The sequence below is a fragment of the Protobothrops mucrosquamatus genome, unplaced genomic scaffold, assembly GCF_001527695.2.
Source record: "Protobothrops mucrosquamatus isolate PMUCROS unplaced genomic scaffold, P.Mucros_1.0 scaffold3151, whole genome shotgun sequence".
Lineage (NCBI taxonomy): Eukaryota > Metazoa > Chordata > Lepidosauria > Squamata > Viperidae > Protobothrops > Protobothrops mucrosquamatus.
The window spans coordinates 46,893-71,799 of NW_015389151.1; the positions used below are offsets into that span (position 1 = coordinate 46,893).

At 43.5% G+C, this 24,907-nt stretch overlaps 1 protein-coding gene across 1 annotated transcript; it reads right to left on the reverse strand.

The window, feature by feature from the left end:
- Positions 1 to 1,348: 1,348 nt before the first annotated feature.
- Positions 1,349 to 24,420, reverse strand: LOC107297127 (hydroperoxide isomerase ALOXE3-like). The gene is made up of 14 exons (XM_029286231.1): positions 24,259 to 24,420; positions 19,723 to 19,966; positions 16,240 to 16,324; positions 13,872 to 13,994; positions 12,007 to 12,110; positions 11,035 to 11,207; positions 10,051 to 10,194; positions 8,785 to 8,988; positions 8,334 to 8,420; positions 6,928 to 7,097; positions 5,336 to 5,457; positions 3,623 to 3,723; positions 2,196 to 2,366; positions 1,349 to 1,528 (listed from the first exon to the last, which is right to left on the reverse strand). Exons 1-14 carry the CDS (start codon positions 24,418 to 24,420, stop codon positions 1,349 to 1,351), a joined length of 2,070 nt encoding a protein of 689 aa, XP_029142064.1.
- Between the last annotated feature and the right edge of the window lie 487 nt (positions 24,421 to 24,907).

Below are 24,907 nucleotides of genomic sequence, written 5' to 3' on the forward strand. Positions count from 1 at the left end.
TAAAAAGACCAAGCTATGGATCAGTGGTGGCAAACCTATGGCACGGGTGCCAGAGGCGGCACTCAGAGCCCTCTCTGTGGGCACGCGTGCCGTCGCCCCAGTCCTAGGCCTTCAGCTGAGTTTTATAAAACCTTTTCGCTTTAGGCCTCTGCCGCCGTGTGCAAAAAAAAAAAAAAAGGTTCAATCAGTCAATTTCAACTTCTTGGGGAAAAAAAAAAGATCTTGCAAAGTTGGAATTGATTGATTGAACTTTTTAGTCCCACCCAGTCTGCCATTATCACCGCAGCCACACCCACCCAATGGGTCATGCCCACCCAATGGCCACATCCACCTGGCACTCAACGATGCATAAGTGGGTTTTGGGTTGCAGTTTGGCCACTCGGTCTCTAAAAGGTTCGCCATCACTGCTATGGATCTCCTAATTTAGAAAAGTTTAGAGGACCCCAACTGTTAGATTCTGACCTAAATTTGGCCTTGTATAGCTTCGCTTAATTAAGGACAATTAAGCCTATACCTTTTGCCAATAAAAAAAAGCAATACTTTCCTTAAATTGAAACTTCACCAGCCGTAATTAAGCTTATGGCTTTGATTTCCTGGCAGGAGTTCAGAAGCAGACATACTAATTGGAGCAATTTCAGATAGGTGAATTCAGGATTGCCATCAAACCGGGAGGAGAGGTGTGGAAGTATACCGTGTGAGTTTTAATAATGATATCTCTGTTTGTTTTGAATCAATTAAGAAAATAAGATTGGGTTAGAGGCAATATCCTGGAATATTGTCTCTGGAATATTGCCAAACAGAAGGATTCAGTCCAGTAAATTGTTCAGAGTCACTACATGAAATGGGTGGTTATATAATAATAATAATAATAAAGTTGGAGGGATCTTGGAGGTCATCTAGTCCAACCCCCTGCTCAGGCAGGAAACCCTAGACCATTTCAGACAAATGGCTGTCCTGTCTCTTCTTAATAACTTCCAGTGTTGGAGCATTCACCGCTTCTGGAGGCAGGTTGTTCCACTGGTTAATTGTTCTAACTGTCAGGAAGTTTCTCCTTAGTTCTAGGTTGCTTCTCTCCTTGATGAGTTTCCACCCGTTGCTTCTTGTCCTGCCTTCAGGCGCTTGACTCCCTCTTCTTTGTGGCAACCCCTGAGATAGTGGAAGGCTGCTATCATGTCACCCCTTACTTGTTTTCACATCTTCAACACAAGTCTTCTCTGTTCCACAACCAAAGTTCTCAAGGTTGGCCAAGGTCGCCTCAATCTAGACGAAGTGTCCTAACTCTTGACCGGTGTCTTTCCATGGAAGGTCCTCGGTGGGCTGAGGAACAACAAGGATCAGTGACCGGTCCTTAGATGGAGATGCTGTTCGCTACCTCAGAAGGGTTGAGATAATTGTACGGCAGCGAAAGGCGTCGGTTCCTCTCCTCGATTTCCCGGGAGATGTTGGCCAGACTTTTTTGGAACGTGGCGATGACCTTCTTTGGACCTTCCTCCGTGAAATGTTCCTCAGGGTAGTAGCCCAGAGATCTCTGGAAAGAGATTAAAGAAAACCATGGTGATGTCCCACCTTAGGAGATCTGGAGAACCATCTTCTTGAGAAGGGTTAGGAGAACCATCAACCCAAGGGAGATGTTTGGAGATCACGAGATGTGTCCCCTTTGGAGGCATATTGGAAAAGCTCAGAAGGATCTCCAACCCACACAACACACGTGCACATCTCAAACCCAAGAATGCACTAAGACAAAAGCTTGTCCACCCCAAGGACAAAACGCCCAGACACAAACTGAGCAACGTGGCATAGGCAGTACAAGGCAGTGAGCCGTGTGCAGATCCGTACATTGGGGAAACGAAACAACCACTTCACAAACGCGTGACGCAACATGGGAGAACAAAGCCATCAGGACCAGATTCAGCAGTCCATCTGCATTTAAAAGATGAAGGCCACTCTTTCGAAGACAGGAAAGTCCACATTTTGGACAGAGAGGACCTCTGGTTTGAAAGAGGGGTCAAAGAGGCCCATCTGGGTCAAAATTGAACAGCCTTCCCTCAACAGAGGGAGAGGGACACGACACCGTCTATCTCAAGTCTACAACACAATCCTTTCAGCAGTCCCAAGAAGGCTCCACACCCATTCGCACCACTCAGGGGACCCTGAGGACACATTGGGCTCTTTGATACCCAAACCATCATTCTCACCTTGTCTCCTCGTTCTCTGCTCAGGAGCCATAAGATGAGCAATGTCTGGCAGCTGGTGCTGACATCTGGCAAGGTCTCCATGATGTCGGCAAACGTCACACTTCCCTTGGATTCCGGGGGAGGCCTTCTCATGGTGGAAGGGTAGTTGGGCATCCAGGCTCCAAAATCAAACTGGGGAAAGATGGAAGTTGGAGGTTAGAGGCCCTTCAGAGGCAGGAGCATTGCTGGAATGCTGGAAAGGCAAGGTTTTAGAGTTCTTCCCTAGAGGAGGTCCAGAAAGGAGACCTCTGTTGGCTATCTGGGATGCTGGGGTGCTTTCTAAAAGTGCAACTTGTAGCTCCATCTCTGAAGTGTGGAAACAGCCAAGGAGCTCCATCTCCAAGCATGGAGTCATCTAAGAGCTTCATTTCCAAGCATGGAGACATCTAAGGAGCTTTATCTCCAAGCATGGAATCATCCAAGGAGCTCCAAGCATGGAGTCATCTAAGGAGCTTCATTTCCAAACATGGAGACATCTAAGGAGCTTCATCTCCAAGCATGGAATCATCCAAGGAGTTTCATCTCCAAGCATGGAAACATCTAAAGAGCATCTCCAAGCATGGAGACATCTAAGGAGCTTCATCTCCAAGCATGGAATCATCCAAGGAGCTTCATTTCCAAGCATGGAGACATCCAAGGAGCTCCAAGCATGGAATCATCCAAGGAGTTTCATCTCCAAGCATGGAAACATCTAAAGAGCATCTCCAAGCATGGAGACATCTAAGGAGCTTCATCTCCAAGCATGGAGACATCTAAGGAGCTTTATCTCCAAGCATGGAATCATCCAAGGAATTTCATCTCCAAGCATGGAAACATCTAAAGAGCTTCATCTCCATGCATGGAATCATCCAAGGAATTTCATCTCCAAGCATGGAAACATCTAAAGAGCTTCATCTCCAAGCATGGAGACATCTAAGGAGCTTCATCTCCAAGCATGGAGACATCTAAGGAGCTTCATCTCCAAGCATGGAGACATCTTAGGAGCTTTATCTCCAAGCATGAAATCATCCAAGGAATTTCATCTCCAAGCATGGAGACATCTAAAGAGCTTCATCTCCAAGCATGGAGACATCTAAGGAGCTTCATCTCCAAGCATGGAGACATCTAAGGAGCTTTATCTCCAAGCATGGAATCATCCAAGGAGCTTCATCTCCAAGTATGGAGATATCTAAGGAGCTTCATCTCCAAGCATGGAGTCAATGTTTATTAAACTCCTGCTTCATGCGTACGGTGAGATTTCCAGAAATCTGATATCATCTCGATATCTTGGTTTACCTTCCGTAATATCAAGCCAGCATGCGGAACATAGAGTTGGAGAAAAGGGGCAGATGGAGGGTCCAACCCACCTCCCATAGAGTTAAGGAAGAAGAAAAGAGGACCCTCCAAACCTGGGTATTGTTGACACTGGCATGGCGGGCTGAACAGGTGAAGACCATCATGGTCAGAAACTTGGTTAACTCAGCAATAGTTCCTAGATGTGCAGGAAAACCTGGAAGAATTAAAAAAAACACCAATTCGTGGGATGGGATTACTTATTTATTAAGAAAATTTATATGGCTGCCCAACTCATGTTGACTCCAGGAAAAAACCCTTAATGCAAGCCCGAAGACCCCCCTAACCCTCCTGGTGACAAGAACTGACCCAACCACTTGAAGGGGTCCGTATCACTTTGAGGTCCCTAGGCCCATTGTCAAAACCACATCTTCAGGGCCTTCAGAAAGAGTCTCAAGATGGGGGCCAATCTTATCTCCACATGGATGATGTTCCACAGGGAGGGAGCCACCACAGAGAAGGCCCTTCTGCTTGGTCCCACCAGATGGACTTCCTTAAGAGAGGGGACCCATAACATCTCCTGCCTCCCTGCCGTGGTGGGTTGGGTGGATGTAACTGGGAAAAGACGGTCCTTCAAATAATGGAGGGAGCCACCATGGAGAAGACCCTTCCTATTGGTCCCGCCAGATGGACTTCCTTAAGAGAGGGGACCCATAACACCTCCTGTCTCCCCATTCTGGTGGGTCACGTGGATGTAATTGGGAAAAGACGGTCCTTCAAATAATCTGGCCTTAAGCCATGTAGGGTTTCAAAGATGACAACTAGCACCTTGAATTGTACCTGGAAGCAGACAGGTAAATGATGCAGCTCCCGTAAGACAGGTGACATGTGCAAATCTAAGATTTGCATCTAACCATGCAATGATTGTGGTTTTTTTAATACACATTTTATTGGTTTTTTTAATTTTAACATCAAAGTGCTCAGGAAAACACCGTGGTGAAAGGGTAATCAATCATAACAAAACAAGTCATATATATATAACTAAAATTAATACCTTAAAAAAAAAATTCCCCCCTCTATTTCCTCACAGGATATAACAAATTGAGTTTAATCTATTTCTTCTTAAAATTCAATCAATCCACAGAATCATCCCTACTATTACATCTACATCAATCACTCCTGCTTTTAAGCTCCACTAATTTCAATTAAAATATTCCAATTGATCTTAAACAAACGTATTAATAAAATTTTGGGTATCCCTTCTACAACACACATAATATTCCAAGAATAACATTCTAATTTTTTCACACATATATTCCACCTCTTAATTTAATACATCATCAATTAATACCCTTTCTTCTCTTATCATAGAGCTCTCTAACAATGATTGTGTTTTGAACCAATCAAAACGTCCGGATCCTTTTGAAAAAGCCACCCCCGTGTCGAGGGAGGGTCTAAAACAGGGTTGTCCAATCTTGCCGACTTGTGGACTTCAACTCCCACAATTCCCCCTGCCAGCTCTTTTTTTTCTCCTTCACTTTGCTGAAGTCAAGGTATATTACGCCGACCGCATACCCGCTCTCTATTAAGAAAGTCATCCGATCGAATCAAGTGGCCCAATCATCACATTCGTCCGTTGTCCTATCCGCGCTGAATTCTGGTTGGGCCCCTTGCTAGGCTGGGGGATTCTGGGAGTTGAAGTCCACCAGCCTGACGGTTGCCAGGATCGGACACCCCCCCCCCCGGATCAAATTGCAGCGGGCAATTCTTGATTTCACCCCCTCGGTCGCAGGGAAGCCATGTTGGATTTGAGAGAAAAGGATTTTTACCAGAGGTTTGCCGGTGATGGAAACACTTTTCAAAGATTTCAGCCACCCAAGCCTGCAGCTCCATGTCCTTCTCCACAGCTCCGTCGCTTGGGTAATAGAGACCGACCATTCCAGACACAAAGCTGGGGGATCACAAGGGCCATCAATCCCGGGACACGAGAGAAAAGCTGGCATTTGCTAAGTGGCAGGAACTTCTGATAAACAAACGTACTGTGGAAAAGCTAAGAAGCCTTTAGGGCAGTGTTTCTCAACCTTGACAATTTTAAGGCAGGTGGACTTCAACTCCCAGAATTCCACAGCCGGCATTGCTGGCTGTGGAATTCTGGGAGTTGAAGTCCACATGCCTTAAAAATGTCAAGGTTGAGAAACACTGCTTTAGGGAAAAATTCTACCCGCTGCTAGGTATTCAACCCGAGCTATATTTAAATTCCTCGGGCTTTCTCTTGGGCCAGTCAATATTATTTTTCATTTATTAAATTTTTTTTAGAGCCCCCCCCATCTCAACCAATGGTGCCTAGTTTAACGAAGAGAAGGACGAGGGGGTGACGTGATAGCCGTGTTCCAACATCTCAGGGGTGGCCACGAAGGAGAGGGAGTCAAGCTATTCTCCAAAGGGCCAGAAGGACAGGACAAGAAGCAACGGATGGGAACTAACCAAGGAGAGAAGCAACCTGGAACTAAGGAGAAACTTCCTGATGGTGAGAACAATTAACCAGGGGAACCACCTGCCTCCAGAAGGTGTGAATGCTCCAACACTGGAAATTTTAATAAGAGGTTAGACAACCGTTTGTCTGAAATGGCCTAGGCGGATTTCCTGCCTGAGCAGGGGGTTGGACTAGAAGACCTCCATGGTCCCTTCCAACTCTGTTATTCTGTTATTCCTCCTCCATTCCATTCCATTCTATTCTATTCCTTTTTCTATTCTATTCCTTTTTCTATTCTATTCTATCTATCCCCATTCCATATTTTCTATTCTATTCTATTCTATTCTATTCTATTCTATTCTATTCTATTCTATTCTATTCTATTCTATTCTATTCCTTTTTCTATTCTATTCTATTCTATTATTCTATTCTATTCTATTCTATTCTATTCTATTCTATTCTATTGACTCTGCATGAATTAACTGCTCTTACCCACCAAGGCTTATGTTAATCATAGTTTAATAAAACAGACAAAATATAAACTGGGTTATCTGTTTTGGCTGTATTCAGCATTCCCCGCTCATTCTAAGAAACCACAAGTGCATCAAATATGTTTACTTATTTCATGCAAACCAAGATTTCTAATGCAGACATTATCTTGCAGGCGAGATACTATGGCCTGAATTCCCCTATAGCAGTGTCCTTCAATGTCAGCAGCTTAAGATGTGTGTACTTCCAACTCCCAGAATTCCCATGCTGGCTAGGGAATTCTGGGAGTTGAAGTCCAGCCATTTTAAAGCTGATAAGGTTGAAAAATACTGTCTTTAGATGCTGAATGATAGACACCCCTGATCAAGCCTGCAGTTCTGTAATTTGAGGAGGGGGTGCAGATAAACCTCGCCTGCCATATTCTCACACACCCCGATTGCCTTCTATGGGGAATAATACCTCTCTATAGCACTCCAGAGCTTCAACCCATCCTCCTTGTAGTAGTAGTTGGGCAATGAATCCACCCCTCTCTCCCGGAGGTCATCAGGGAGGCAGAGCATGGAGTAGGTCAGCTTCGAAAGGCCCCTGGCCACCAACTGCGACAGACCCTGGAAACCTGTGCCTAACATCTAGAAACGAAGGAAGGAAGGAAGGAAGGAAGGAAGAAAGAAAGAAAGAAAGAGAAAGAAAGAAAGAAGGAAGGAAAAAAGAAAGAAAGAAAGAAAGAAAGAAGAAAGAAAGAGAAAGAAAGAGAGAGAGAGAAAGAGAGAGATGGAAAGAAAGAAAGAAAAAGGAAAGGAAAGATGAAAGAAAAAGAAAGAAAGAAAGAAAGAAAAAGAAAAAGAGAGAGAAAGAAAGAAAGAAGAAAGAAAGGAAGAAAAAGAGAGAGAGAAAGAAAGAGAAAGAAAGAAAGAAAGAAAGGAAAGATGAAAGAAAAAGAAAGAGAGAGAGAAAGAAAGAAAGAAAGAAAGAAAGAGAAAGAAAGAAAGAAAGAAAAAAAGAAAAGCAAGGAAGAGGAAGGGGAAGGAAACAGGGAAAAAAGAAAAAAGGAAAAAATTATATAAAAAAGGAAAAGGAAGGAAGGAGGAACCGGAAAGGGGGAAGAAGAAAGAAAGAAAGAAAACAGAAAGAAAGAAAGAAAGAAAGAAAGAAAGAAAGAAAGAAAAGCAAGGAAGTGGAAGGGGAAGGGAACAGGGGAAAAAAAGGAAAAAGAAAAATATATAAAAAGGAAAAGGAAGAAAGGAAGGAGGAATGGGAAAGGGGAAGAAGAAAGAAAGAAGAAAGAAAGAAAAAGAGAGAGAGAGACGGAGAGAAAGAAAGAAAGAAAAAAGAATGAAAGAAAGAACAAAGAGAGAGTGAGAGAGAAAGAAAAGAAAAAGAAAGAAAGAAAGAAAGAGAAAGAAAGAAAGAAAGAAAGAAAGAAAGAAAGAAAGAACCAGCAGGGGAAGGAAAGGAAGGGGAAGAGAACAGAGAAAGAAAGAAAAAAAAGAAAAAGGAAAAGGAAAAGGAAGGAAGGAGGAGCGGGAAACGGGGAAGAAGAAAGAAGAGAGAGAGAGAGAGAGAGAGCGGAAGAAAGATCATATTTTTAGTACATCTTCATAAGAGGATTCCTGACCCATGTAGAAAAGGAGGAGTAGGCCTTTACTCATTGAGTAGTGCCTTCTATTTTCCATTTTTGGACTTCAACTCAGCCGCCAGACACCCCTCCTTCATATGCCAGCCCCACCAAATGCTCTTCCCCTCCCATAACATCACTGGAGCCCCCCCTGCCCCCGTTCCCTTCCCAGCTCTGACGTAGGTCCACCTTGGTGGCCCACCTCCTCCGAGATCAGGATGACCCAGAGTGAGGAGAAGTCATCCCTTACCTTGTCCAGCATCCCATCGGGGGCCAACAGGTGCGTCCGGCCAAGGATGTTGATATGCAGCGTGTAACGGAAGTGGGGGATTAACAACTGTGGACAAGTGACAAGGCGGGTCAGAGAAGACGTGAAGGAAGTTATGGAGTCTCTGGGAGATGTTCTCCTCCTCCTTGCTCTCCACGACCTCTTGAGGTCAACGGGGAGAAGATCAGAGAGGAGGAACTATCTCCTGCACCCCTTCTGAGAGTCCCTCAACTTCTAGAGATCTCTGGATGAGTCCCTGGAGATGTTCTGAGCAGGGGACAAGTCACGGCCATGACTCCCAAACTCCAGTGGACATCTGGGTCCTCTCCTGGCCAAGACCTTTGTTGACCGCCTCCTTGTGGCTGAAGCTCTCTCTCTCTCTCTCTCTCTCTGACCGACCTCCTCGGGCTTCCTCCCCCCCACAAAGACGCACCTTGTACACGGGGTGGCACTTGGGAAGCTGCCGGAGGGTGGCCAACAGGAAGGCCTCCACCAAGAGGTGTGTGTGAAGCAGGTGGGCCAGGATCTCATGGAGGTAAAGCGTGCTGTTGCGGACCCAGAACTTGGCCAGCGCCCAGTCCCACTCCGGATCCGTGGGGAGGAAAATGGGGCTCCTGGGCCCAGGTTGCTGAGTCAGCTGGAGCGAGAAGAAAGGAGCGAGATTCCTGTTATTTCAAAGGACCCTCTGGAGAACATAAAAGTTCTCTCTCTCTCTCTCTCTCTCTCTCTCTCTCTCTCTCTCTCTCTCTCTCTCTCTCTCTCCCATCCATCCATCCATCCATCCATCCATCCATCTATCTATCTACCTACCTACCTACCTACCTATCTATCCATCCCCCCCTCTCTCTCCATCCATCAATCTCATCTATCTATCTATCTATCTATCTATCTATCTATCTATCTATCTATCTATCTATCTATCCATCCATCCATCCATCCATCCCTATCTATCTATCTATCTATCTATCTATCTATCTATCCATCCATCCATCCCTCCATCCATCCATCCATCTATCTATCTATCCCTATCAATCAATCTGTCTGTCTGTCTGTCTGTCCGTCCGTCCGTCCGTCCGTCCGTCCATCCATCCATCCATCAATATCTATCTATCTATCTATACATCCATCCATCCATCCATCAATTATCTATCTATCTATCTATCTATCTATCTATCTATCTATCTATCTATCTATCTATCTATCTATCTATCTATCTATCTATCTATCTATCTATCTATCTATCTATCTATCTATCCATCCATCCATCCATCCATCCATCCATCTATCTATCCCTATCAATCAATCAATCTATCTGTCTGTCCGTCCGTCTGTCTGTCCGTCCGTCCGTCCGTCCGTCCGACCGACCGTCCGTCCGTCCGTCCGTCCGTCCATCCATCCATCCATCCATCCATCCATCAATATCTATCTATCTATCTATCTATCTATCTGTCTGTCTGTCTGTCTGTCTGTCTGTCTGTCTGTCTGTCTGTCTGTCTGTCTGTCTGTCTGTCTGTCTGTCTGTCTGTCTGTCTATCTATCTATCCATCCATCCATCCATCTCTATCCATCCATCCATCCCTCCATCCATCTCTATCCATCCATCCATCCATCCCTGTCTGTCTGTCTGTCTGTCTGTCTGTCTGTCTGTCTGTCTGTCTGTCTGTCTGTGAAGAAAAAGGGAGAAAGTTGGGCTCCTCACCTGAATGGCAATGGGCATCATCTCCTTCCAGGGGTTGAGGTGGAGGAGGCAGAGGGGAGCCGAGACGTACTGGGGGGACCCATTGATTGTGGTGGCTGGGAGACCCTCCAGGATCTGGCAGTCGATGAGGAAGACCCGGCCTTTCTGGAAGTCATGAGCAGAGCATGGGAATGGTGGGGGAGAAAGGTGGGGGAAGAGGCACCTGGAAAGACCACGCTACATTTCCCAGATGGAAGATGTGGACTCCTCTCCAAGTGCCCCCTACTTTGCCCTTCCTTCCTTCCTTCCTTCCTTCCTTCCTTCCTTCCTTCCTTCCTTCCTTCCTTCCTTCCTTCCTTCCTTCCTTCCTTCCTTCCTTCCTTCCTTCCTTCCTTCCACTGTTTACAATGAAGGACCCCAAGCCACCATCCTTGTGGAGATCCAATTAAATTCAGAGAACCTGGGAACTAGCCAGGATCCATACATTGGTTGCTACAGGGCGAAAGACCTCAGCTTGAGCTGGCTCTACCAAAATCAGCCTGGCACCAACTCTGGGGGATGAACAACAGCCTTCTCCTTTTCAACGAGGCAGTCCTGAAACTTGTTCCCCATAGAAAGGGGACCTCAAATGGGTCACCCAAAGACTCCTCCATTTGGGACTTCCTATCTCCGGGACTCCAAAATACCTTTTTGTTACCGTTCTGTAGTTAAGTGAAGGTCAAGGCCTTGGACTGGTTTAGGAAGGTCCTCCATAACCATGAAAGGACCCTGGAGGATTTTGAGGTGGGACTTCTCTTTCAACCCATCCCACCTCACAAGCTTGCTTTGGGGGGAAAGGAGTGGAGAGAGTATCAGATGGACTATCCGTGAAGCCTTCAGAAGCTTAGGGAGATGTTGGCTTCTCATCAGCTCTTGGCCACCAAACCTTCTCCAGAACGTCAACCAGTCATTCTTGGTAGAGCTGGTCTTGCCGTATGGCTGGTTTTAGTGTGTTCCTCATCTTACCTTCACCTCTTCCTCCAGGGTGGTCTCCAGTCCCAACGATTCGGCCACCATCTCTTGTGTGACCGGGAATTTGGCTGGAATCTCTGAGCATCGCTGGATGATCCCAGGGCTCGCCCCGTTGAGATATTGGTAGCCAAAAAAAGCATCTTCATCCCAATACTTGCTGACGTATTCTGGGGACACAGAAATGTCCTTGAAAAGGTCACCTGTCGGTCTGGTTTTCTGGGACAAGAAAGATCTGGTTGACTGTCCTACAGAACAATATTTCTAATTTTGGTTGCCTAGATACCATCCCTCCCACCTTGGCATTCCCTTCCACAACCTCTACTCTGGTTTTGGGTCAAGCTTGAGCAGGGGGCTGGACTAGAAGACCTCCATGGTCCCTTCCAGTTCTATTCTATTCTATTCTATTCTATTCTATTCTATTCTATTCTAGTCTAGTCTAGTCTAGTCTAGTCTAGTCTAGTCTAGTCTAGTCTAGTCTAGTCTATATTCTACTCTACTCTACTCTACTCTACTCTACTCTACTCTACTCTACTCTACTCTACTCTACTCTACTCTATTCTATTCTATTCTATTTCCTTTCTTTTTCTATTCTAATTCTATTTCCTTTCTATTCTATTCTATTCTATTCTATTCTATTCTATTCTATTCTATTCTATTCTATTCTATTCTATTCTATTCTATATTCCATTCCATTTCATTCCATTCCATATTTTCTATTCTATTCTATTCTATTCTTTCTATTCTATATTTTATTATTCTATTCTATTCTATTTGTTCTACTCTACTCTACTCTACTCTACTCTACTCTACTCTACTCTACTCTACTCTATTCTATTCTATTCTATTCTATAAGGTGTTTATAGGTATGGTTAAAAAAAATCACAAAGGCAGAAAATCAAAGTTCTTTGGGACTCTTTTAAGTCCCCCGCAGAGACCTTGCAAAGATGGCCTGGAGGGCAGACTGACCTGAAGTTGGGGTCCGATAAAACCAAAACGCCCTTCGGATGTCAGCTAACTTTCTCCAGGAGCCCTTGAGGTTCAACAACCCTTTTAGCTTCAACTCGATTTCCCTGGGGTTGAAAAAGGGAAGAATAAATGGAAGAGAAGCAGGTGAGAACAGAGAATAATAGGGCCTAATGGATAAAGAAAAGAACTTGGGGAGGGGGGAATGGAACTTTGATGTTATATATGTCGACGGCAGCAAGGTGACTTTAGGCACAAAAATGGAAGGACGTCGTGTCATAGGTGCCTTTTTTCCAAGAGGCAACTGGACTTTCTTGTTTAGCTTCTCATCCCGGAAGCTTCTTCGGCTCTGACTGGATGGTGGAGGAATGGAAGGATTTATACTCCTTGCAGACAGCTGGTCATTTGCCTTATTTTAGAGAGTCATTGAGGCCACTTGGAGGTTTATCTGAGTCCTCAGTTGTCCCAATGGTGCTTTTTCAAGAGGCAACTTTCTTGTTTTTTGAATAGAATAGAATAGAATAGGTAATAGAATTAGAATTAGAATTAGAATTAGGAATAGAATTAGAATTAGGAATAGAATTAGAATTAGAATTAGGAATAGAATTAGAATTAGAATTAGAATTAGAATTAGAATTAGGAATAGGAATAGGAATAGGAATAGAATTAGAATTAGAATTAGGAATAGAATTAGAATTAGAATTAGAATTAGGAATAGAATTAGAATTAGGAATAGAATTAGAATTAGGAATAGAATTAGAATTAGAATTAGGAATAGAATTAGAATTAGGAATAGAATTAGAATTAGAATTAGAATTAGAATTAGGAATAGAATTAGAATTAGAATTAGAATTAGAATTAGGAATAGAATTAGAATTAGGAATAGAATTAGAATTAGAATTAGAATTAGAATTAGAATTAGAATTAGGAATAGAATTAGAATTAGAATTAGGAATAGAATAGAATTAGAATTAGAATTAAAATTAGGAATAGAATTAGAATTAGGAATAGAATTAGAATTAGAATTAGAATTAGGAATAAATAGAATAGAATAGAATAGGTAATAGAATTAGAATAGGTAATAGAATTAGGAATAGAATTAGAATTAGGAATAGAATTAGAATTAGAATTAGGAATAAAATTAGGAATAGAATTAGAATTAGGAATAGAATTAGAATTAGAATTAGGAATAGAATTACAATTAGAATTAGGAATAGAATTAGAATTAGAATTAGGAATAGGAATAGAATTAGAATTAGAATTAAAATTAGGAATAGAATTAGAATTAGGAATAGAATTAGAATTAGGAATAGAATTAGAATTAGAAAGAATAAAATTAGAATTAGAATTAGGAATAGAATTAGGAATAGAATTAGAATTAGAATTAGAATTAGAATTAGGAATAGAATAGAATAGAATAGAATAGAATAGAATAGAATAACAGAGTTGGAAGGGACCTTGGAGGTCTTCTAGTCCAACCCCCTGCTCATTTACCTTATTCTACTGCACCAAAGGAGACGGAAATCAATACTCCCCCCCTTTTTTCCCTTCTACCCTACACTTTTCTCTCTTCCCCTTTTCCTCCCTTATTTTACCTTTATTTTCATTTTTATTTCTTTCTATTTTTGTAGGTTACGTTTCGGTCAATTATTAAATATTTCGAACCGAATAATAGAACATAGATAGAATAATAAGGTTGGAAGGGACCCTGGAGGCCATCTAGTCCAGCCCCCCTCGCTGTGGCGATTTGACAGAACCTTAATCGGGAAACCGATTAAACGGCGAAATAGAAGAAGGATTATTTTTTCTGGCCATAATTGAAGGATTCTTCCACTCTCCTCCTGATCCGTTTCCAATTTTTTACGTACGCGGCTTTCCGAAGGACGCGGAAGGAGCAGGATTTGATGCTGGAGTATTGATCGCTCAGGTGCAATTGGTCTACCGAATCAGCGTCGAGGCATTTGGGCCATCCGGGCTGATAATCTTTATACCTGTAGCAAAAAAAAAAAAAAAAAGACACCCCAAAAAGTTGCGGGTTAATAAAGAAGGGAATTTCTCCCCTTTTGAGATGTTTTCAATTCAGATACTTTGATTGATTTATTTTTTTTACCAGCACGGATAGAATCCAGATAACAGTCTTCCACTTATAATCGTTCATTTAGTGACTGTGGCGTGGGAAAAAAAGGGATTTATGATTTATGCGGCCCGCGAAGTGGTTCCATGTGGCCCGTGAAGCCATCCTGGAAACAGTGAGGGAACGGCCCCCGCTGCCTTGGCCCTGGTCCAAGCCGGCCAGGAGCCAATGTACAATTTTGTGGTGGCCATCTATGCTGAAATGCATAGGAACCAGCCCATGCCGTGTCGGCCCCACCCCCTGGGTGCATGCTGGGGAGGTGTCACCCTTTGTGAGGAATGAAGAAATGCACCATCGCCTGGAAGTGGCCAGCAAATGGCCCTCGCCTACTTCACATATCCGGCTTGATGGGCTCTGCCCTGGTCCCACCTCCTTCTGCCAGAGACCCTCAGATCTGTCCCACTCCTGCCCAGGCCCCCACAGGCACCCTTGACGCGAACGATGTAGAGCTGGCCACGCCCACCCAATAGTCCACACCCACTCCATCCACGCCCACCCAGTAGGCCGCACCCACCCGGCCCCCCGAGGGCAACCGCAATGCAGATGTGGCCCTCAATGAAATTGAGTTTGACACCCCTGAGCTAGACGTAACAATACTGGACCTAGCGTGGGAACCAAGGTTATCGAAATAAGAGATGATAAGAATTGGCCAGGCTGGAGAACGGGAGGGGAAGCCTACATTTCAAGCTAATTGGGGAAATGTGAATTACGACGGTCAATTGGAGGAGGGAATTGTGCTTGGATGCTTTGTGCTCAGGGGAGGGGAATTCAGATTTTGGCTTCGATTGTGTTAGTGCCGATGCTATGTTACTCAAAATAAAGATTCTTTAAGGTAAACAATGCCTTGAGGTTCTTTTGAAGAGTTTCATCCATCGGAACCGTGATAGTTGCAGTGTCCCCGTGGTCTGATGATCAAAATTCATGTCAGATGCTTGGCAACTGACATGTACTTGCGACAGTTGCTGTCTTCCAGGGGTCACGTGATCCCCTTTTGCGACCTCCTGACAAGCAAAGTCAAGGGGGAAGAAGAACTCACTTAACAACCCGTGTTACGAACTTAACAAGAGCCATGAAAGGTCATAAAATGGGGCAAAACCCACTTAACGACAGAAATTTTGAGCTCAGCCACGATCGGACGACGAGGACGACCTGTATGCCTGAAGACGGGGCCATTTTCTTCCTCCTTTATTTATATAATTCCCCCCCCACACACACTTCTCAATAAATTATTTTTTGTTCTTTGGTAGAAAAAGTGCGCTCTCCGATAGCACACCCAAGCAGCACAATGAAGCTCGTCGGGATGTCGCAAAGCGGGTCATCCACGTAACGGATTCATTTTTACAACTTTTTGCAGTCGTCATTAAGTGAAACCCGTTATAAGTCCTCGGCTTACGACCGTAATAAGGCCTGCCAGGAGGGTTTGTAAAGTGGGTCACCCACAGGACCGACTTGTTTTGACAATCCTTTTTTTTTTCAGTCGTCGTTAAGCGAACTTGTTTTTCGCTCTGCGGCTGCTTTGGCCAAAATTGGAAGTAAACACAAAAAGGTGTGTAAATTGTGGTCACCCGGGATGCGGCCAACAGCCATACATGCAAGCTAGGTAACTGAAATGCGATCATGTGACCGGGGGGGGGGAGAAACGCTGGCTGGGGAATTCTGGGAGTTGAAGTCCTCAGGTCTTCATGTTGCTTAGATTGAGGAAAAACGGCTTCGGATGATTAAATTACGCCTTCGTGTTTATTTATAAGGCAGGTAGCCTCCCCCCCCCTGGGGAAACACACCTATTGGGCTTCGGGCTGCTTCTGCAGAAGGCTTTGATTCTAACCCCCATCATATCTTAGCCAGAAACTGCTTTTAGGGTAACAGAAGTTACGAATGACGGCGTTTTACAAATCAAGCATCGACCAAATCTGTAGCTCGGTTCGAGACTTGCTTGCAAAAGCTGGATTTCGTGGGGAACTTTCTCGTGGCCTCAGGATTTCGAAATACCTGCCTTTGTTGATGTCTGAATGCAGGAAGGAGTGCTTTAAATTTATTCCTGAAGATTCACATCCTTTGACATGTCCGCACGGGGTGTTAGCATTTCCGATCAGCTGACTCACCTGTAGGCTTCCTGTTTTGCTAGCAGCTCGTACCTCCGATGTTCTAAGAGCAGTGGATTGCTGGCATCCAGGGGAGCAATTTTAGCTGCCAAAAGAGAAAAGGGGAAGAAAAAAAAAATTGGAATTATCGATAGATAGATACAGTGGTGGGATTCAGCCGGTTCGCACCACTTCGGCAGAACCGGTAGCTAATTTTGTGTCGCCCAGGCCCAGAATGGATTTCCGGAAGCGGCATCCACACAGAGAACCGGTTGTTCACCTATATGAATCCCACCATTGGATGGATAGATAGATAGATAGATAGATAGATAGATAGATAGATAGATAGATAGATAGATAGATAGATAGATAGATAGATAGATAGATAGATAGATAGATAGACAGACAGACAGACAGACAGACAGGCAGGCAGGCAGGCAGGCAGGCAGGCAGGCAGGCAGACATACAGACAGACAGACAGACAGATGGATAAATAGATAAATAGATAAATAGATGATAGATAGGTAGATAGATAGATATAGACAGACAGACAGATAGATAGATAGGTAAATGATATAGATAGATAGACAGACAGACAAATAGATAGATAAATAGATAAATAGATAGATGATAGATAGGTAGATAAATAGATATAGAGATAGACAGACAGACAGACAGACAGACAGACAGATAGATAGATAGGTAAATGATATAGACAGACAGACAGACAGATAATAAATAGGTAGGTAGGTAGACAGACAGACAGACAGACAGGCAGATAGATAGATAGATGATAGATAGGTAGGTAGGTAGGTAGGTAGATAGATAGATAGATAAATAAATAGATGATAGATAGATAGATAGATAGATAGATAGATAGATAGATAGATAGATAGATAGATAGAGGTAGATAGATAATAGATGATAGATAGATAGATAGATAGATAGATAGGTAGGTAGGTAGGTAGGTAGGTAGGTAGATAGATAGATAGATAGATAGATAGATAGATAGATAGATAGATAGATAGATAGATAGATAGATGGATGGATGGATGATAGGTAGGTAGGTAGGTAGGTAGGAGATAGATAGATAGATAGATAGATAGATAGATAGATAGATAGATAGATAGATAGATAACATTTATTGTCATTTTTTACTGTGGGCACAACGGCACACGTTAAAAATGAAATTTAGTCGCTTGATCTCAAAGTGTACACATACATAACACCCATTTAAACATACTATATACAACATATGTACATAGACCTACATCCTTACATATAAGTAACATATAAATATTAGTCACTGTCCAATTATTTGTAATTTATTTACTGTGCTGCCTGCCTTCTGCCCTGCCGAAGGAAGAGGAGATCAAAACATCTCTTTTTACAGTAAAGGCATAACTTGTGTCTGTAAAACACAGTTTTACGACCGTTTGAATTTACACAACGGCACTGAAAAAGGGACTTAACGACCGTGTTTCGCCCTTACGACCGTTGCTGCCTCAAACGGTCACAGAATCAAATGCTTGGCCACTGAACTCGTATTTATAACGCCTGCATTGTCCCCAGTCGTTTGACGCTTTGGAATAGCTGTTGCCGAAGGCAGAAATTCCACCGGGAAAGCCTTCTGCCTTTCTCAAAAAACTGATTGTCAACGGGGCTATCCTTGTAATATTTCTTATGATATTTGTATCGTTTGAATTGGGCTGGGATCTGCCAGCTGTCCGAGACTCCAACCGTGAGACAAGTGAGTGGCTGGGCAAATTTAATAAATCAAAGAATAAATTTCTCCACCGGAGAGACGAAATTATATCTGTGGATTCCTGTCTGACTTGTTTTAGGAGCTGGAGGCAATGCAAGGATACTTAACCACAATTTGTTTTCTAGGTTAACTGCAAAAACTCCGGAAGTTCTAGTTTTTACATTTCCTAATAAATCATCCCTGGATTTTGTAACTATTTTTACCTGCTAGGAAAGTGTGTCAAACTAAATGGGACAATACTGTGAAGCTGTTGGACTATTCACTATAAACACTGTTTTTCAAATTTGGCCACTTGAAGTCCTGTGGCTGGGGAATTCTGGGAGTTGAGATCCACAGGACTTCAAGGGGCCAACTTTGAAAAACAGAGCTCTACAGAGTCATATTCAGTTCTTCGTTGAATATTGGGTGAAGCTTCTGAGAACCTCACTCTACTGAGATGTTTCTCAAGTTTTGCAAGCTGAGCTCCATCCATCTTCCATGCTGGGAACTGAAGTTCACCCATCATCAAGCGGAAGTCTACTCATCTTCAAGCTGAAGGTCACGCATCTTCAATTCTGGGCATTGAAGTCCATCAACCTTCAAACTAAAGTCCATTCATCCAATTCTGGGAATTGAAGACCACCCATCTTCAATTCTGGGCATTGAAGTTCATCGACCTTCAAACTAAAGTCCATTCATCCAATTCTGGGAATTGAAGACCACCCATCTTCAATTCTGAACATTGAAGTTTATTCACCTTCAAACTAAAGTCCACTCATCCACTTCTGGAAATTGAAGAACTCCCATCTTCAATTCTGGGCATTGAAGTCCATCGATCTTCAAACTAAAGTCCACTCATCCACTTCTGGGAATTGGACCACCCATCTTCAATTCTGGGCATTGAAGTCCATCAACCTTCAAACTAAAGTCCATTCATCCACTTCTGGGAATTGAAGACCACCCATCATCAAGTTGAAGTCCACCCGCCTTCAATTCTGGGCACTGAAGACGGACTTCAATTTCATTTGGAGTTCTTCAACTGAAGAAGTTCTTCAATTCCCAGAATTGAAGGACTTCAATTTGATGATAGGGGCATTTTAATTCCCAGAATTGGGCAAGTGGACTTCAGTCTGAAGATGGGTGCCTGCCATTCCCAGAAAACCAAAACTAACTCCATCTTCAACTCATCTTCAAATCGAGGGTGGTCTTCGGTTTGAAGATGTGTTGAAGATGGAATTAGTCTTGGTCTTTTGGGAATTGAAGCCCACCCATCTACAGGTTGAAGTCCACTCATCCAATTCTCGGAATTGAAGCCCACCCATCTACAAGTTGAAGTCCACTCATCCAATTCTTGAAATTGAAGCCCACCCATCTACAAGTTGAAGCCCACTCATCCAATTCTTGGAATTGAAGCCCACTTATCTACAGGTTGAAGCCCACTCATCCAATTCTCAGAATTGAAGCCCACCCATCTACAAGTTGAAGTCCACTCATCCAATTCTGGGAATTGAAGCCCACCCATCTACAAGTTGAAGTCCACTCATCCAATTCTGGGAATTGAAGCCCACTCATCTACAGGTTAAAGCCCACTCATCCAATTCTCAGAATTGAAGCCCACCCATCTACAAGTTGAAGTCCACTCATCCAATTCTCAGAATTGAAGCCCACCCATCTACAAGTTGAAGTCCACTCATCCAGTTCCCGGAATTGAAGCCCGCCCATCTCTAGTCTGCCAAAATTGAGAAACAGTGTTCTAGGGCTTCCTTCAAGAAGCTTCATAGAAGATGGGAAGGTCTCACCTGTCCCTTCTCGGAGCTCAAAGGTGGGGTACCCTAGGATCCATTGGTAGCAAGGGAAACGGTGCGTCCGCCCCTCGGGGGTCTCTACTTCGATGAAGCTGCAATTCCAGTTGGTGGGCGGGAAGAAGCCGTAGGGCTCCTTATGGAGACGGACCAACAGAAGATTCCCCAACTCCATCTGGGTTTCCACCACGAATTCCTCTACCTGCAAAGCCAAAGAGGAAAGATTCAACGCATCTGGAGAGCAATTCCCATCCGTGCCCATCAATTATTGGCTGGAGATGGAGGGAGCTGGAAGCAAGGCAAGGCTGGAGGACCAGAAAGAAACTTTGGAACAAGTACAGAGAAGAGCAACAAAGGGCTGGAGACAAAAACATATGAAGAACGGTTGTAGGAATTGGGTTTGTCTAGTTTAATTAAAAGGAATGGGGGGGGGAAGATATGATAGCAGTGATCCAGTATCTCAGGGGCTTCCCCAAAGAAGAAGGAGTCAAGTTATTCTCCAAAGCACCAGAAGGCAGGACAAGAAACAACAGATGGAAACTCACCAAGGAGAGAAGCAACCTGGAATTAAGGAGAAACTTCTTAACAGTGAGGACAATCAACCAATGGAAGGGCCCTGGGAGGTCTTCTAGTCCAGCCCCCTGCTCAAGCAGGAGACCCTAGGAGCTGGAAGGGACCCTGGAGGTCTTCTAGTCCAAGATCCCTTCCAACTCTGTTTATTCTATTCTATTCTATTCTATTCTATTCTATTCTATTCTATTCTATTCTATTCTATTCTATTCTATTCTATTCTATTCTATTCCATTCCACTCCATTCCATTCTATTCTAATTTCTATTCCATTCTATTCTTTTTTCTCTTCTCTTCTCTTCTCTTCTCTTCTCTTCTCTTCTCTTCTCTTCTCTTCTCTTCTCTTCTATTCTATTCTATTCTATTCTATTCTATTCTATTCTATTCTGTAATTCTATTCTATTCTATTCTATTCTATTCTATTCTATTCTATTCCATTCCATTCCATTCTATTCTATTTTAATTTCTATTCTATTCTATTCTAATTTCTATTCTATTCTATTCTTATTTCTCTTCTCTTCTATTCTATATTTTCTATTCTATTCTATTTTAATTTCTATTCTATTCCATTCTTATTTCTATTCTATTCTATTCTATTCTATTCTATTCTATTCTATTCTATTCTATTCTATTCTATTCTATTACATTCCATTCTATTCTATTTTAATTTCTATTCTATTCTATTCTATTCTATTCTATTTTAATTTCTATTCTATTCTATTCTATTCTTATTTCTATTCTATTCTATTCTATTTTAATTTCTATTCTATTCCATTCTTATTTCTCTTCTCTTCTCTTCTCTTCTCTTCTCTTCTCTTCTCTTCTATTCTATTCTATTCTATTCTATTCTATTCTTTCCCCCCACAAAAGCAAACTAACCCAAATCCATCTAGCCTTCTCTTTGCTACGCAAGACGCAAGAACCTGCAACATTTGGCCGAGGTGACTTAATTTGAGGCCTCCTGTTTTCCACTGCAAAACCTGACTTATGGCTGAATTCCAGAATCTCTTTCCTAATCGCACGGAAGCTACTCAACTGGGAGAGAGACTTTGAGGCAGCGCTGTCTGTCAACACGCAAAAAACATCCTTTTCCATCTATTTTGCTTCCCCCCCCCCCTAGGAAATGCAGGAACGTGCATGAATCAAAGCTGGGATCCCGTCCAGCCTCCCACCTCCGCTTTTTTTTTAAAAAAAAACCCACGTTGCAGACTTAACTGGTGGAACCAGATTAAATTTCAGCGCAGATCTGGGCTAAAGAAGAGAGAAATTGCACCGTTCTTATGCTAAGGAGATTAAAAGTAAAAAAGAAAAGGCTTCAATTTAGGTATTGTGATCAGGTTAGTAAGGAGGCAGCAGGACTGAGTTTGCTCCTTATGGACCCCACTTTGTTTTGGGGAGCGGGTCCAGGGGGGAGAGTGGATTTCAGCCTCTATGCTGGCTGGGGAATTCTGGGAATTGAAGTCCACCCCTCTTCAAAAGGCCAAGGTTGAGGAACACGGAAATAATGCATTTTTTTTGCTACCATCTAGTGTGGCAAGATATGCAGATGATACCAGGGGCTGCCCCAAAGAAGAGGCAGTCAAGCTATTCTCCAAAGCGCCCGAAGGCAGGACAAGAAGCAACGTGTGGAAACTAACCAAGGAGAGAAGCAACCTGGAACTAAGGAGAAACTTCCTGACTGTTAGAACAATTAACCAGTGGAACCACCTGCCTCCAGAAGCGGTAAATGCTCCAACACTGGAGGTTTTTAAGAAGAGACTGGAAAGCCATTTGTCTGAAATGGAATAGGGTTTCCTGCCTGAGCAGGGGGTTGGACTAGAAGACCTCCAAGGTCCCTTCCTTCCTTCCTTCTCCAACACTGGACGTTTTTAAGAAGAGACTGGGCAGCCATTTCTCCGAAATGGTATAGGGTTTCCTGCCTGAGCAGGGGGTTGGACTAGATGACCTCCAAGGTCCCTTCCAACTTTATCATTATTATTATTATTATTATTATTATTATTATTATTATTATTATTATTATTATTATTATTATTATTATTATTATTATTATTATTATTATACCACTCTGATGGCAGAAAGTGAAGAGGAACGAAAGAGCCTCTTGATGTGGGTGAAGAAGGAGAGTGCAAAAGTGGGCTTGAAACTCAACCTTAAGAAAACCAAGATCACGGCATCCGTCCCTCTCAATTCCTGGCCAATAGATGGGGAAGAAATGGAGGTAGTGACAGATTTTATCTTCCTGGGCTCCAAGATCACCACAGATGGGGACTGCAGCCAAGAAATTAAAAGACGCTTGCTCCTGGGGAGGAAAGCTATGGCAAATCTAGACAGCGTACAAAAAAGCAGAGACATCACCCTGCCAAAAAAAGTGTGTATAGTCGAGGCCATGGTTTTCCCAGTTGCAATGTACGGCTGTGAAAGTTGGACCATAAGAAAGGCTGAGCGACAAAGAATGGAGGCCTTTGAACTCTGGTGCTGGAGAAGACTCCTGCGAGAAACTAACCAAGGAGAGAAGCAACCTAGAACTAAGGAGAAACTTCCTGACAGTTAGAACAATTAACCAGTGGAACCACCTGCCTCCAGAAGCGGTGAATGCTCCAACACTGGAGATTTTTAAGAAGAAACTGGACAGCCATATGTCCGAAATGGTGCAGGGTTTCCTGCCTGAGCAGGGGGTTGGACTAGATGACCTCCAAGGTGCCTTCCAAGTTTTTTATTATTATTTTTCTGAAATGGTATAGGGTTTCCTGCCTGAGCAGGGGGCTGGACTAGATGACCTCCAAGGTCCCTTCCAAGGTTTTTATTATTATTTGTCTGAAATGGTAATAGGGTTTCCTGACTGAGCAGGGGGCTGGACTAGATGACCTCCAAGGTCCCTTCCAACTTTTTTATTATTATTTGAAATGGTAATAGGGTTTCCTGACTGAGCAGGGGGCTGGACTAGATGACCTCCAAGGTCCCTTCCAACTTTTTTATTATTATTTGTCTGAAATGGTAATAGGGTTTCCTGCCTGAGCAGGGGGCTGGACTAGATGACCTCCAAGGTCCCTTCCAACTTTATTATTATTATTATTATTATTATTATTATTATTATTATTATTATTAACCAGTCAGTGCTAGAGGAGATCAACCCCGACTGCTCTTTAGAAGGCCAGATCCTGAAGTTGAAACTCAAATATTTTGGCCACCTAAGGAGAAGGAAGGACTCACTGGAGAAGAGCCTGATGCTGGGAAAGATGGAGGGCAACAGAAGAAGGGGACAACGGAGAAGGAGGTAGCTGGATGGATGGAGTCACTGAAGCAGTAGGTGTGAGCTTAAAGCAGTGGTTCTCAACCTTTTTAATGCCGCGACCCCAACCGGTCGTAAGTCGAGGACTAAACTGGTCGTAAGTCGAGGACTACCCAACCGGTCATAAGTCGAGGACTTTCCCTGCCCGGGAGCGCCGCACATGCGTGGTTCCGCCCCCTGCGCCGGCCGAGGCGTAGCTGGCAAGCGGCAGAGACGGAGCAGGCCGACCACCAGCTGGCCCAGCCCAAGGGAGGTAAGGCACCCACCGGAAGAGGGGAAAAAAATGGCGGACAAAAAAAAATGGCGGACAGCCTTGCTTGGCAACCCCCATGAAATGGTCGATCGACCCCAAATGGGGTCCCGACCCACAGGTTGAGAACCACTGGCTTAAAGGGACTCCAGAAGATGGTGGAGGGCAAGAAGGCCTGGAGGAACGTGGTCCATGGGGTCGCGATGGGTCAGACACGACTTCGCAACTAACAACAACAACAAGTGTCGCAAAGGATAATCTTAATCTCTTCCTCTGGCAGATTTCCCTGCCGGCCTGCAGGAAGGTGGCAGAGGAAGATGGGAGCTGTAGTGACAGCTGGAGGCTCCCAGGCGGTCTCTCCTATTGGTCAACTCCCCAGCACTTACTTCTCCCGGAGAGAAATCTTTGCCGAATTTATCCAGGTGAAACTTGGGCGTCTCCCCGTGAGCGCCCACCAAGGAGATGGAGATGGTGTCCATGGTGCCACCGAAGAGGTAGTTGCCGGTGGCCACTCGGATTTTGTAGGTGGCGGTGGGGGCGGCTGCCATGCTGGACGGTGACCCTGATGGAGACAAAGGCAAAAGGGAAAGAAAGAAAGAAAATAAGGAAGGAAGGAAGGAGAAAGAGAAAGAGAAATAAATAACAAAGAAAGAAAGAAAGAAAGAAAGAAAGAAAGAAAGAAGGGAAGGAAGGAAGGAAGGAAGGAAGGAAGGAAGGAAGGAAAGATGAAAGAAAGAAAGGAGAGTGAATGAAAGAAAGAAAAAAGAAAGGGAGAAAGAAAGAAAGAGAAAGAAAGAAAAAAGGAAGGAAGGAAGGAAAGAAAGAGAGAAAGAAAAGAGAAAGAAAGAAGGAAAGGAAAGAAAGGAGAGAGAATGAAAGAAAGAAAGAAAAAAGAAAGAGAGAGAAAGAGAGAGAAAGAAAAAAGGAAGGAAGGAAAGAAAGAAAGAAAGAGAGAAAGGAGAGATGAAAGAAAGAAAGGAAAGAAAGGAGAGATGAAAGAAAAAAGAGGAAGGAAGGAAGGGAAAAAGAGAGAGA

Excerpts from the sequence above, each read along its gene's own strand:
- LOC107297127 (XM_029286231.1), bottom strand. The coding sequence starts at position 24,420 with ATGGCAGCCGCCCCCACCGCCACCTACAAAATCCGAGTGGCCACCGGC. Across the intron at positions 5,458-6,927 it reads CTCTGGAGTGCTATAGAGAG|CTTTGTGTCTGGAATGGTCG; the intron begins GTATTATTCCCC and ends GTGATCCCCCAG. Across the intron at positions 2,367-3,622 it reads CCAGTGTCAACAATACCCAG|TTTGATTTTGGAGCCTGGAT; the intron begins GTTTGGAGGGTC and ends ATCTTTCCCCAG.